The sequence below is a fragment of the Myotis davidii genome, unplaced genomic scaffold (genome assembly GCF_000327345.1).
Source record: "Myotis davidii unplaced genomic scaffold, ASM32734v1 scaffold274, whole genome shotgun sequence".
NCBI classification, from domain to species: Eukaryota; Metazoa; Chordata; class Mammalia; order Chiroptera; family Vespertilionidae; genus Myotis; species Myotis davidii.
The window spans coordinates 2055073-2069142 of record NW_006285613.1 but is presented as its reverse complement, the minus strand read 5'-3'; the positions used below and the strand labels follow the sequence as shown (position 1 = coordinate 2069142).

General features: G+C 56.8%; 1 protein-coding gene and 2 long non-coding RNA genes across 7 annotated transcripts in view; 1 reads left to right on the top strand and 2 right to left on the bottom strand.

Annotated features, from left to right (window-relative positions):
* Nucleotides 1-217: 217 nt before the first annotated feature.
* Nucleotides 218-5146, bottom strand: LOC102756532. Of its 2 annotated transcripts, none has more exons than XR_001512646.1 (6): nt 5038-5146; nt 4252-4330; nt 3668-3803; nt 1932-1993; nt 1715-1781; nt 218-648 (listed from the first exon to the last, which is right to left on the bottom strand). It is a non-coding gene; the product is annotated as an uncharacterized LOC102756532 (long non-coding RNA). The 2 variants fall into 2 exon arrangements; XR_001512645.1 differs by having other exon boundaries at nt 3668-3760; nt 5038-5145.
* A 61-nt stretch (nt 5147-5207) lies between these two features.
* Nucleotides 5208-8376, top strand: LOC107181931. The gene is made up of 2 exons (XR_001512648.1): nt 5208-5275; nt 8288-8376. It is a non-coding gene; the product is annotated as an uncharacterized LOC107181931 (long non-coding RNA).
* Nucleotides 6538-14070, bottom strand: part of PRCD (progressive rod-cone degeneration) — a 9678-nt gene continuing 2145 nt past the window's right edge. The window contains exons 3-5 of one of the 4 annotated variants that reach the window (XM_015559236.1): nt 13745-13820; nt 12714-12807; nt 6538-7113 (exon numbers count right to left, since the gene is read on the bottom strand). In XM_015559236.1, coding sequence (XP_015414722.1) covers nt 13802-13820 — 19 coding nt within the window. In that variant the 3' untranslated portion in view covers nt 6538-7113; nt 12714-12807; nt 13745-13801. Of the gene's footprint in view, nt 7114-8667; nt 8754-12713; nt 12808-13744; nt 13821-14070 lie in introns of those variants that run through there. The other 3 variants (XM_015559238.1, XM_006756380.2, XM_015559237.1) reach the window with 3 other exon arrangements.

Sequence of the window (14070 nt, the reverse complement as noted above, 5' to 3'; positions counted from 1 at the left end):
GGGGGGGGGGGGGGGGGTGTCTCTGCACAGCTGGCTAGTAGGCAGCCTCCTCCAGGGCCCAGGACCTGGCCTGTGGCCACCCATTAAAGGGGCATAAAATAAACTTAGTAGGAAACTTACAAACACCCCAACACATCTGATTGCATCCTGGTTACCATTAAACCCAACTATTATTCTGTGAAACCCATTTACCAAGGAATGTCACTGAGTCACAACATACTGTTGTTGCGTGGGTCTCCATCTGAAACCCACAATGCCGTCATCTGAAAATGTTTATTTGTCCTTCAAAAGTTAAGCCCACGACACACTGCCTTAAGAATTCCAGAGAAATGTTTTTCTAGGCGGAGTCTCTGCTTCCCGCAAGAGCACACTCAGTACTTTAATTACCTCCCATCCACGTCACCGCAGTCCCGCCAATACATGAGCAACAAATATCGACCCCACGCTGCGGCTTCCCAATGTTCTTAGTTATACCCCAATTTCACTAATTTTCTGGGATAGACTCATTTTCTCTCGAATTATCTGGCTATTTTTGAAGATGAAGTCCACAGAGCTCTGGAATGATTCTCCCCTGGGAGAAACACGTTACAGGCATTAACATTAGCAACAGAGGCTGCGCGGATCCGGCCGGCACAACTGGGAGGTCACCTGTAAAACCAGAGAATCATTTGACACAACATCCAACAGACTGACTCAAACTGAATCCACCAGCCACAGAGGTGCTCGCTCAAACCCAGGACGCCTGTGCGTGAAGGCACGATGGGTGCCATCAGGCAGTTCCATGCGGCCGGTGAGGCCCCAGATGATGGGCAGCTTGTTTTCAGGAAACCGTGTTGGGGGGGGAGGGGGCAGCAGTGTTTGGGAGGTGGCCAGTCAAGACCAGCCACAAAGCACCGGGGACATTTGCATCACCTGCTCCAGATGTAAAACTTGTGTAGATTTCCCCACTTAGTAACATGCCCTTTCAGTTTGTTGGGCTGTAAGCTGCTGGGACCAGTTTTCAGGTCCACCAAACCTCACCCCGAATATAGCTTCCATGGTGACCGAACATACATGTGGCCTTGAATATAAAGAGCCCAAACACACCCCACTTTTAAGCGGTGCCACTCCAAGCTGGCACTAAGCCACGTCCACAGCCACTGATCCCTTCCTGCCCACATGCCAGCCATGCCTTTCCGGCGCGATCTGAGCCAACCTTAGGAGACCTGGTGCTAAGCACCTGGGACACGTGATAGAAGTTAGGGCAGGACCCGGGGCAAAGGCGAGAGGCCAGCGGCCCCAGGACCCCCCCTGCACAGCTGCAGACACTGACTCCCTCCGTCTTCTCTAAAGATGTGACAAGCACTCCCGTTCCCCAGCAAGAGTCTAAGCCAAATCCTGGCCACTGCCCAGTTCTGCCATCTCTCACACAGCCCGTCCCTCAGAGACATTAATCCAGGGGCCTAACGCGTGACGGCAGGCAGCCATTGGCCTTCAAGCTGCAGAGCGGAGGCGCTGGTCTGGGGCCTGCGGGATACGTATCCAGTTTCCTTTGGCGTCCATTCAATGTGATCCCTTATAAAACCTGCACTTGCAAGAGCCCAGGGCCCAGCCACCCGTCAGCCTCAGAACCGACTGTTCTCCCTCAGTGAGAGTTCAGACAGGGATAACGAGCCATCATAGGCTGGGGGCTTCTTGGGGACAAAGTCAGGTAAGACGGAAACAGGAAACTTACAACGGGAGGAACCGTTTCACTTGCTTCGGGCAAAGCAGTTCAGTTCTGTGCCTCCCACTGCAGGCATCTAACAAAGAAAACAACCTGTGTTAGTCTCCTCGCCACTTAGCAGAACCCCAAATCCTGGGCAGGGAAGCAAAACGACCACCCCACCAGGCCTGTGCGGAAAGTCGTTTCGTCCGTTCTAAAACCCCACTCCAGGCCCAGGGCTACTTACTGCCGCGTAGAGGTTTCTCCTGGAGGGTCCGTCGCGGGTCCGAAACCAAGGCCGAACCGCCCCTGGCGAGGAGAAATTGCAAAGAAAAACCGACTCAAGAAACTCACTTCCAACCAGGCCTAATTATCGAAAGAAACTTGGGAAACGGAGTCTCAGACATCCAAATTCCACACTGAAGGCCTCTTTGCCTTCAGACAGGGATAACTTTACATCATCACGGACTCGGCTCCCACCAATTTGCCAGCCTACAGCACATGCAACTATTTTTCTCCCCAAACTCTGCTTTACTCCCCTTGTGAGAACGCTCATTCAACCAAATCTACTGGATTAGAAGGTACTTTCCCTCAAGGGCAAAACCTGACCATATCTAGTGCTAGATGTACCTAGTGTCCAGACCTGACACATCGACAGTTCATGCCCTTTTATTTTTTGATAATCCTCCCCTGAGAACATTCTTCCATTGATTTTTTTTGGGGGGGGTGGGGAGAGGAGAGAAAAATATCGAGGTGAGAAAGACAGGTTGCCTCCTTGCATGCATCCCAATCAGGGCCGGAGATGGAGCCTTCAACAAAGGTATGTGCCCTTGACCAGGAATCGAACCCGAGACCATTTGGTCTGAGAGCCAACACTCTATCCAATGAGCCAGACTGGCCAGGGCAGTTCCTGCCCTTTGAAAGGCAGGGTCTCCCTCAGCACCACGTGTCTTCCAGATGAGCCCGGGGGGTATATAGTCTAGTGCAGGGGTCCTCAAACTGTTTAAACAGGGGGCCAGTTCACTGTCCCTCAGACCGTTGGAGGGCCGGACTATAGTTTAAAAAAAAACTATGAACAAATTCCTATGCACACTGCACATAGCTTATTTTGAAGTAAAAAAACAAACGGGAACAAATACAATATCTGTATTTGCATGTGGCCTGCGGGCCGTAGTTTGAAGACTCCTGGTCTAGTGTCTTTCCTGTGTCAGTTAAGTGCAGATTACTCCTTTAGGCAGCACAAACGGTGCCTGAGGCCAAGAAGCCGTTTCTTTCTCACTCCTCTCTGTGCAGAGCAAGCATGTGGCTTTCTGTTTCTTAAGACAGAGGATTATGGATCTGCCCCAGAGCTGGTTAAACATAGCCAGTCCCATAATTTGCTGTAACAAAAATCCGGGCTAAAAGTAGATCCGATCATCTAGCCCTCCGTGCCTGCTCCCACACTGCCACTCGTGATTCCTGGGCCCACTCATCCAGGGCCGGAGGTGGGGTCCGGGAATGTGTATATTGTAACACTTCGTAGGTGGTTCTGTCATACAGACAGGTCTGGGAAGCACTGACCCTGCTTTGCAAATGAATGAATAAGGCTGTGTGGTTATGTGGTACCGGCAGAGGCTAGAGCTCGAATCACTCAAGCTGGCCTGATGCAGAGTTACAATCTCAGCTCTACTGACATTCTGGGGGGACGGTTCTTTTGTGCGGGCGCTGACTTGTGCTTTGCAGAACACTGAGCAGCCCGCACCGGATCCCAGCCACACCGCCTGCCCCCAGCTGAGAACCACTGGTCTAACCTAATTCTCCCAACAGTTGTAACAAATACTGTGTGTGAGACTGCTTGGCGAGGAGCCTAGCAAAGAGTTCCTTACTTACTTCCCTTAGCTGGGCAGCGACAACCCGGAAAGACCCACACATCTCCCAGATCTAGCGACCAAACCTTAAGAGGTCGTGACCTATACACGTCAGTGAAAGAGCTAAAAACCTTACCGTTTACAGAAATCTCCATCACGAAGATCCTTACACTCAGCACCTGAATATGATGGTTCTCACGTGACTCTTCTCAAATCCCACAGCCAACACCTTTAGCCGGAAGGAGAAACAGGGTAACATAGGTCTCACTCTACTAGAAACAACGGTCAGGCATTTATTCTCAAGACTGGCGTTTACACAGCTGAGCCTCAGCAGGTCAGAACTCTTCACAGAGGAAGCCCTTTCCGACAGGGATAACTTTAAATCATCCTCAGCTCGAGCTGTAACCCACACTTCTAAACCCCAGCCAGCCGACTCCCCTTTCCAAGGCTCCCTTCACCCCGCCCCGCCATGCAATGGTTTCCACTAAGTTTCACACAGCGACACCTAGCGGCCCCCACATCACACTGGCATAGACCCCTCACTTCCGGCTAGACGTATGCCAGCATTTGTGCACAGAATGGACCTTACTCTGAAGTTCAACTTCCGAGTCAAGTGCGAGGCTGAGTATTAGACGGCTGTATGTGACGGGCCTCCCCACCATCTCGGCTTTCTCATTCCTGGTGCCCTCCCAGATCCTGCCTGCACCCCGCCATTCTTACTCATTTCGGGGCTCCATTCATTATTTTTAAGCTTCAACCTGCAGGTCCCCTTCTGTCTCCGCAGATGCTACAGGCAGGCCTGCGGAGAAGGAAAAAATGACCGTGTAAGGTTCTTTGTAGAAACGCGGCTTTCCAAAGTCTCCAGTCCCGTCGATGGCTAAATGCAGAATTCTCTAGAAACTGTTTGGGGCGGCTCTCCAGGCACTCGAGCGGAAGTCAGGCGTCCAGACGTGAACACTCGCGACCTGAATTAACACCTGTCACTGCCGGCGCCTCGGGCGGACCCGGGACCCCACAGGGGGCTGCGCGGAGGGGCCCTCCCCGCAAAGGCGGGCTTGAGCTCTCTCCCTTCAACCGTAAAACCTCGCGCCGTTTGGAAAGCGTTTTCTCATCCAACATCTTTTTAAAAAATTTTTAATAAATATATTTTTTTGATTTTTTTTTTTACAGAGAGGAAAGGAGAGGGATAGAGAGATAGAAGCATCGATGAGAAACATGGACCAGCTGCCTCCTGTACTCCCCCCCTTTCACTGGGAATGTGCCCACAACCAAGGTACATGCCTTTGACCGGAATCGAACCCGGGACCGGGACCCTTCAGTCCGCAGGCCGCCGCTCTAGCCACTGGGCCAAACCGGTCAGGGCTCTCATCCAACATTTTAGCTAATCCTCCCAACCAGCCTGTCAGGAGGATGAGAGGTTTGGCGTCACCATTTCGCCCCTGAAAAAGGGAGGCCACGTGTGCTCCCGCCCAAAGAAGCCCCGTGTCCCCGCTTCCGCAGCCTTACCTTTGCCAAAGGTCTGAGGCCCGAGGCTGCTCGCCGACCCGGGCCCGGAGAGAAGGAGCCATGACTTCCAGCCACGCGGCCAGCCTCGGGGGAGAGGGCGGAGCCGCGCCTGCGCGCAAGTCTTCTCGGCGGTCTCGCTGGGACTCTCGCGACGTTGAGAAAGGGCTGATGGGAAACGTAGTCCAAAACAACAGCCGCTGCGGGTGGCCGCATTTTCGGCGCGACCCTGGAGCCGGGGGTAAGACGGTGGCCACCACCAGAGGCAGTAGAGGGCCCGGGGTGGGAGGCCTGATCTGTGAAGTTCCCGCCGTTTGAAAAGGAAGATGGACGGTCGCTTTGGGTACCGAGGCTGGGAGGGCTGGGGGTGGTGGTGGACGCAGAAAGTTCGAGGGGCCCCACGAGAGGGACCCGTGAGGAAACGGAGGCACGGCTGGATCTTTTATCTAAATCGCCCCGTGGATTTCAGTCGGGGCGGGGAGGGGTCACCGGGCGTGGTTGGTTGCTTTAGTGAAGGGGCGGGAAGGATCGCGGAGAACTGTTCCCCGCCCCGCTCAGCTGCTTTTCACGTTGGGGCGAGCGCGGCGACGCCCGGGCGGCAGGGGGCGCCCGAGAGCCAGGGGCCAGGCTGCTCTGAATCCCACCCCCCACCCCCCCCCACGCCGGTGCCTTGGGTCCCGCTGCCAGTATTGAGAAGGAAAAATAATTACATTTTGAAAAAGAACAGAGAATAATGTAACACCCGCTGGTACTTCTGAATGTTATTTTTCAGGCAGCTGCTCTGGCCTCATTTTTGAAACAACAATAGGGCAAAACAACTAGAGCCAGGGCCAGCGTCCATGCGGACCTGGAAATCAGGTTAAATGTGCAAGACCAGGGAGCCCTTTCTCCTTGCTCTCCCCACATCCTCCCAGCTCTTCAGCTGTGCCCTCGGCGGTATTTCGTCTGGATTATTCTCTGCACCATAATGCAGGATAAGTCGTCTGTCTGGTCATAGGTCGCAGGTGCTTGTTTTCAAGTTTTCGCATCTGTTTACGTTTGACTCCCTCGATTTGATTACGAGCCCTTGGAGGCAGGAGAAGTCTTTTTGAATGATCATTTCTTTCTTTTTTAATTTCCTCACCGTGCCTACTTGATATTCCGCTGTCTTTGCTCCCAGTATGTACTGAACAAATAATCATTAACTCAACAATAACTTCTATCTTGTGAAATTGGTTGTTAACGTTTCTCTGTCTTACCCTTGAAGACATTGCTTTGTATCATACTGGGAGGAAGAATGGGCCCTCTCTCCCTGCAAACTAAGCCCCTGTCATTTCAGACTTAAAGAGGAAACTCGGCCAGGCCCGTGTGTCTCAGTGGTTGGGCCTCATGATGAACCAAGAGATCACAGTTCCATTCCCAGTCAAGGCACATGCCTGGGTTGCCAATCAATCCCCAGTAGGGGGCAGCAGATCAGTGATTCTCATCACTGATGTTTCTACCTCCCGCTCCCTTCCTCTCTGAAATCAATACAAATATATTTTAAAAGAAGAAGAAATGCATCCGAATGCAAGCAAGGGCTCAGAGCTGTTGAGACCAGGTGTTCGTGTTGCTGTGATTTCATTGCACTCGGTTGCTGGTGGGGTCCGGACATGGGAGTCTTACATCTGGTGGAATTGCTACCCAGCTATTACTCTACTTAGTAAAGGCCTGTATTTATTGACATGGAAAGAGCCGCAGAGCTTAGTGACAGGGCAGGAGTCCTCTCTGAGTGCAGAGGAGAAACCCAGTCAGGGTGCCCGCTGTGGTCACGTGCACAGCTCACCGAGTTCCCATCACTGGCCGGGTCTAAGACATGGTGTCCGAAACCCCCAGGAATAGACAGCGGTCTTTGGCATATGTTCGCTTCTTAACCTGGAGCGGGGTCTTTAATTCTATTATTAAGAATGTGAAGGAGGGGAGGTACATCCTGAGCCGCTGGCTGCTCACATCGGGGACGTGGCACGGCAGGCACTGCTAGTTGACAGTCCGACAGCTGTTCCTCCATCTCACAAGCGGAGCAGACTCCAGGATTGTGCTGGGGACGCACCTAGCACGGGCCTGGCACGTGGGAATCGGGCAAGAAACAGAACTCCTGTTATTTGAATGCGCTTCTTTTTTAATATAGTTTTATTGATCTCAGAGAGGAAGGGCGAGGGAGAGAAAGATAGAAACATCGGTGATGAGACAGAAGCATTGATCGGCTGCCTCCTGCAGGCTCCCTACTGGGGATCGAGCCCGCAATCCGGGCATATGCCCTTGACCGGAATCAAACCCGGAACCCTTCAGTCTACCGGCCGACGCTCTATCCACTGAGCCACACCGGCTAGGGCTGAACATACTTCTTTCAATATTCACTCTTTTGTGATTATTTGTTTCCCAGTCTGACGTTCCCACTAGACCATGAGCAAGACAAGGATCAGGTCTTCATTCTTGTGTTGCTTCTTTTTAACTCTTTAAGTCACCTTTATTACATACCGTTGCATCCATGTAAACTGTACAGTTCAATAATCCAATACACGTCTACACCCACGCAACCACGACCCCCATCACAATTTAGGACATGTCGTCCCTCCAAAGAGCACCTTCCTACCATTTTTGCAGCCAGTCTCTGTATCCAGGCAACCACTGATCTGCTTTCTGTCACTATGGATTAGTTTGGCCTGTTCTAGAATTTGCTACAAATGGATTCATACAGTGGGTATTCTTTTATGTCTGGCTTCTCTCAATTATCCACGTTGTGGCTTACGTCAGGAGTTCATTTCCTTTCTGTTGCTGACTATTACTCCATTATGTGAACACACCACAGTCTTTATCTGCCCACTTGTTGATGCGGATCTGGGTTGCCTCCAGCGTGGGGCTGTTATTAAGAAAGCTGCTGTGAACAGTTCTGCATAAATCCTTGTGTGAACATGAACTTTCATTCCTCGTGGATAACTTCACAGGAAACTGCTAAGCTGGTTTGCTTCCCAAGCAGATGTAACCGTTGTCCCCCACCCTCGCCAACACCTATTATGGCCAGTCTTTAATTTTAACCATTTTGGTGGTTAAAATTAGTAGTATCTCGAAATTTTGATTTGCATTTCTCTGATGACTTATCATGTCAAACATCTCTCTGTGTTGATGGGCCATATGTATACTTTTTGTGTGACATGCCTATTAAAACCCTCCCCCTTTTGATGGGCTGTCTTATTTATATTAAATTGTAAAGTTTCTCTCTATATGTTGGATACAGGTCCTTCCTCGGCTATTTGCTTGGCGGATATTTTCTCCCAGTCTTTCCAAGAATTTTGACCGGGTCCAGTGAATCCGTTTTTCCTGTTAGTGCTTCCTGTCGTCTGTGGAGGGGCCTTCCCTTTGTCTGTTGAGTTGCCTTCGTGGCATCTGCGTTGGGACCCACTGATCTGTGTGCACGTCCTTGGGAACGCCACGCTGTCCGAGTTCTGAGCTCGTCTCCGCCCCTTGGCGAGGCCCGTGGCTGCGTGGCTGTCCGGGGCAGGCGCCGAGGCGTCCTGGGGTCCCCGTCCTGGCTGCTCCCTGTGGTCGACAGCGTGTTTCTTACATTCCGCCCAGTATTCTGCTGGTCTGTGCCAGGACGTCTGAATTCATCGTGTACCCACAGGAGCTGGCACACGGGCACTCCGGAACGCTCGTCGAGTAGGCGAGTCTGTCAGCGCCTCCGGAGGCGGCCCACGGTGTCTCTGTGGATTGGGAGGCTCTGTGGGCCCCAGAGGGCCACCCTCCCTTCATCTCACTGGACAGGGGTTTCCCCGAGGAGGGGCCTTAGTCCTGACGTCCCCAGCACGGCCCACCCGGGTCCACACATGCTCCTGAGATGGGGACATTGCGGTCCAGAGCAGGCAGGGTCACCTGACCAGCCAGCTGCAGAGCGGGCAGCACTGGGCCTCCTCTGTGGGGACCTTGCCCCTGTACTAACTGGAGGGCAGGCACTGCCGCCTGCATCACCGGGTCACTCCCAGCGCCCAGCACACGCCCACAATGCCCACCGGAGGCTCCTGATACGCTGGCTAAGTAAATGCCCAGTGGAATAGAGATCTTTGTTTTTAATGCTTAGGTCAGCTGGCTCCTGCCTGTGGCAGTAAGTGTGTGTGTGTGTGTGTGTGTGTGTGTGTGCGTGTGTGTGCGTGTGCATGTGCATGTGTGCACATAGAGACGGGACTGACCATTCCTACCCAGGCTCATGGGTGCTAGTCCCTCAGCAAATCTTCTTAAAATGCTCTCAGCCGCCCTCTCGCTGTGTCCCCACCAGGGGGCGTGTGTGTCCCACTGAGAGGGTCGCAGTCACTGGGCACAGGGACTTGTCTCCAACTCAGGTTTGCGGGTCCCTCTCGAAGCTGCCTCCTCGGTCCCCACGCTCTGCCCTCCCCCTGCAGAGTCCAGAACAAACCCTTTCTCCTCAAGCCCCTCCCCCTCCTGAGGGGGGCAGCAGAGTGGCCGAGGGGTGACCTCACCTCACTGTCATCCCTGAGGACAGAGCCGGGAGAAGCAGCTCCCCCGCCCCCTCACTGGCAGGCGAGGGCTAGTCCTTCATGGCCGTGGCCGAGCCTGGTCTGCCCTTGAACGACAAGCTCCTGGGGAGAGCGCCATGGGAAGAGCCCTGGCCAGCGCCGCCCAGCCCACCTGCAAAGGCGTCACCCGGGCGGGGCCCCAGCTCATCGCCGTGCCCGGCTCTACACTCGGGTCCTTGTGTCCCCACAGCTGCACAAGCTTTGGCATCAGGGTGCCCGGTGCGGGTCCTGGCTTCACCCGGGCTGTGCGTGCCCTGGAGCGGACTCTGTGAGCTGCCCTTTCCCTGTCGGGTCAGTGGGAAGACAGCGGCTCCTGCTCATAAACAAGACGAGGCTCAGAGAGCGCCCTCGGCAGTGCCCAGCACGTCAGAGTGTGAGACACGTCAGCCGTTATTGATAATGTTAGTGGCACCGTTATCATTACGTTAATGTGAACCACAGTGTAAGCGGCTCGGCCATTCTCCTTTCGAGGCCCCCAACAAAGTATGCCTTTCCTCCAGCTGACGGTCTCCGGCTTCTGCCTGAGGCCCCTGCAGAGGGGCCCTGGGAGCCTGCGGGCCAGCGGGTACCCTGCCCTCATGCCATCGAGCGGCCGCAGGTAGGCCGTGCCCACCTCATCTTGGGCCAGCGCCTCTGCTGCATAGCCTCCTCCAGGACCATCCTGCCCACTTCCACACGGGCACACGTTTGGGATGGGCAGGTACTCCCCGAGGTGGCATCTGCAGCCTAGGGTGACAGGACAGCGGCACCCGCACTGCGCCCGCTGCCACCTCCTCAGCTCTCCGGTCGTGTTCCCGTCTCCAGGGGAGACCACAGCCGCCCAGAGTCCCAGCCACAGGAGCACCCCAGCAGCACCGCCCTGGGGTCGTGGCCTGGGCACCTCCCTCCGGGCACTGGCTCTGCTGCTACGAATGAATCTGAACCTCGGGCCGCCAGGAGCAGCCTTCCCTGCACTGGCTCCGCCAGCAGAGGTTAGCAACAGGGACCAGCCTCCACACGGAGGATGGCAAGCAACAGGGCAGCCACCTCCTGTCCTCCCCGGATTCACTGCTGGAAGCAGAGCCGGTTGCCGGGAGGTGTCCAGGCCACGGCCCCACTGGAGGTGGGTTCTGGGCTCAGCGGCTCCCGGTGCTCTCGTCCAGCCTTCCTGGCTGCTGGGCCTCCTAGGCCCCCACCCAGCAGCTGCTCCCTCCGCTGTCCTCTAATTTGTGTCAGAACTGCCCCCCAGCCCGTGTGTGTGTGTGTGTGTGTGTGTAAGTGTGTAAAGACGGGGCAGGAGGGGGGCCGGGCGGCACTGGCTGTGGGGAGCCCAGGATTGCTCAGTAACTGACAGCGCACAAACAGGCACACAGCTCACGTGGGGAACACGGTGCGAGCGCTTCACTCGTATGGAACCCGCACAGCCGCTCCTCCCGCTGGACCAGGAGTGACCGGCCCTCGCCTCGGCCGGCTCCCTGCTGCCCTCGACCCCTCCCTCCGGTGACTGTGTCTCCCAAGTCCTGGACTTTCCTGCTCCCTTTCCAAGCAGTGGCTCTTCCAGGAAGTGGGCGGGGAGGAGGACTCAGGCTGGGGACATGGCATCCGGAGGGGCCATGGGCTCCACACCCGCCCCTGGGACGCGAGACAGTGGGCCAAGACGGGCGTGGGGCCCGGCACCTTCTGCAGGGGAGTCCTAGGCCCAGGGCAGCCGCTTTCTGGGCAGATTGTGCAGACAGCCGCTGGGAGGGCCCAGGAATGAGAGGGAGCGTGGGCCGGTGTGGGGGGAGCGTAAACAACCTGCTCCCTCCCTCCCTCCCGGCCCACATGGCCTCCCCCACCCCCACTCAGCTGCCAGGGCCCCCACCATCCCCCAGCCCCTTCCTCCGTCCCTCCCTCCATCCTGAGCGGGTCCCTGGAGGAGCCACCATCTCCTGAGCCGCTCTGAACGCGCAAAGGGGTGTCACGGGCTGTGTGTCTGGGCTGGGAGCCAGCCCGGCACAGCTCGCCGACCTTGGCCTGCCAATTCCTCAGCCCAGTGGAAGGAGACAGGCAACTCCGAAATGGCAGAGAGCAGAGGCGAGATGGAGTGACAGGGACATGGCACGCGGATTAGAGAGAGGATGTGAAGACGATCAGGGAGCAGACAGTCTGGGCACAGTGCCCTCTGGCCCGCAGCCTGAGAGCCCTGTCACCAGGAAGGCCCTGCCTCCCGGGAGAAAGACAGGCTGACAGGCGCTGAGACAGGTGGCTCGAACCCACAGCCCCTGTCAAGTGGGCAGCCGGGCTCTGACGTGGTCCTGCACACAGCGCCTGCCCTGGAGTGACTCCTCCCCGGCCTCCACCTGCCCTACTTTGGAGGCTCCAACGGGCCCGCAGCCCCTCCCCCAGGGCTTCCGCGTGGTCCCCTCGGGCTCCCCTTCTCTTCCTCCCCTTCAGATGCGAGGTGCTGCTGTCAATGAACCCCTCCACCTCCCGCTTCCTGACGGGCAGGGGCAGGGGCAGGGCCAGGTCCCCGCGCTGGGTGGGCCCAGCTGCTGGATGGGGAGAGAGGCATGTGGGTGGGGGGGGAGGGGGCCGTGGAAGATGAACGGCTGCAGGAGCCGGTCGGGAGCAGCTGCCTGCAGGGTCTGCGCCTGGATCCCCGGGAGCAGAGGCGGAAATGTGCTTTTATCTCTGCTCGGGATCAGGCAGGCTTGTGAGGGGGAAATGGCAGAGCAGCTGGGGGCCCAGGCGGCTCCGTCACTGAGCCGTCAGCCGGCTGACAAAAACAAGTGTCATGCTCTCCCCTCCCCACACGCTACTGCCCACTTGGAACACGCACACGCATGTCCACACACTCAGAACACACAGGGCCGGGCTGGGGCTGCTTGTGGCTAGCTGCAGGCTCGCGTGTCACAAGCCAACTGGCTGTCTTACTGACCATTCCAGCAGCGCAGCCAGTGGCAGGGTGAGCTCTGGGGACCAGGAGAGGCGAACGCCACAGGGAGTGAGAGCCACCGCACAGCCTGGGCCACGGCTGAGGGTTACCATGGAGCTCCTGAGCCAGAGAGACTGCCGGGCTGGGACACCCGCCTCCCCCCAGCAGCTGTGAACTCTCAGCGCTTCCAGGGAGGCCCGTGCAGCCTCCATGGGAGCCCAGGGTCCCCCACTTACCAGCTGGTGGTGCTGGGCAAGTCCGTGAGCCTCTCTGTGTTCTCATTCCTAAAATGTGGGTGATACAGGGCCAGTCTCTGGGTTCTGGCAAGGACGAGTGGAGAAAGAATGGGAGACCCTAGTCTCCCACTCCCCCCGTTCCTGCCCCAGCCGGGGCTGCACAGTCCACCCCGTGGGCCCACCGAGTTCTCCCTCTGGGCCTGCCTCCGAGGTGAGGTGCCCAGGAGCTCAGAGGAAGGGAGTCCATCCTACAGCAATGAGCAGCTCTGGCCCTCCCGCCTGCCCCAACCAGGCCCGGCCTCTGGACCTGCACAGCCAGGGCCTGGGGAGCAGTGAGGATGGGGGTCCAGGGCTGAGAGGGAGGGGGCTACCTTTTCTCATGCTCTCCCTCCCCACCTGCAGCTGCTTCCCACCGCGCCATCCTCCTGGGGGAGGGGCACTCCAGGGCCTGAGCTGGCAGACACCCAACCAGCTTGCCACCTCTCCCACGCCAAGGCGGGGCAGCCCTCTCCCCTAGAGGCCCGCAGCATGGCACTGCTGCACCCCCAAGCCCGGAAAAGGCTGTCCAGATCCACGTGATGGCCTGGCCAGTGTGGGTCAGTGGTTGAGCATCAACCTATGAGCCAGGAGGTCACGGTTCGATTCCCAGTTCCGGCACATGCCCGGATTGTGAGCTCCATCCCCAATGGGGGGCGTGCAGGAGACAGCTGATCCATGATTCTCTTTCATCATTAATGTTTCTATCACTCTCCCTTTCTCTCTGAAATCAATAAAAAAATATTTAAAAAGAAGAAGAAATGATGCATGTGGTGTCTTCAAACTAACACTGCCACCGGCAGCCATGGAACATACAGGTTCATGGCAGAAGCTGACGAAAGGAGGGACCTGCCCCCTCGTACCCCCTGTCCATGACCACTGGGTTCCACAGAGCCAGGCCCTGCACATCCTTCCTCCTTGTGCCCAGCCCCGCCCCCCGCCCTCCCAGCCCCGCCCCCTGCCCTCCTCCTTCCAGGGGTCCCGGCCCCGCCTACCTGCTGGGCCAGCTGATCCCACTCCTGGGGCTGAGCTGCCCCTGCCGAGGTGAGGGCTTACTCCACAGGCTTCTCCCTAAACAGAGAACAGCATGGGAGTCGGGGTGCAGGGGTGACCTTCCCCCGTTTCCGGCCTTCCTCTTCCTCAGGCCCCAGGCCTAGTGAGTCACCCCACCATTTTTTTAAACTCTCATCTGTGTTGGGGAGAGAATACAGTGACGCCACCGGACAGCAGCTGCAGCGGCATCAGCCCACGGCGCTGATCAGACCTCCGGCAGCAGCTGGCGCCCCCATCCCTCCCCAGGCCCGGGCTCCAGAGCTCGCTG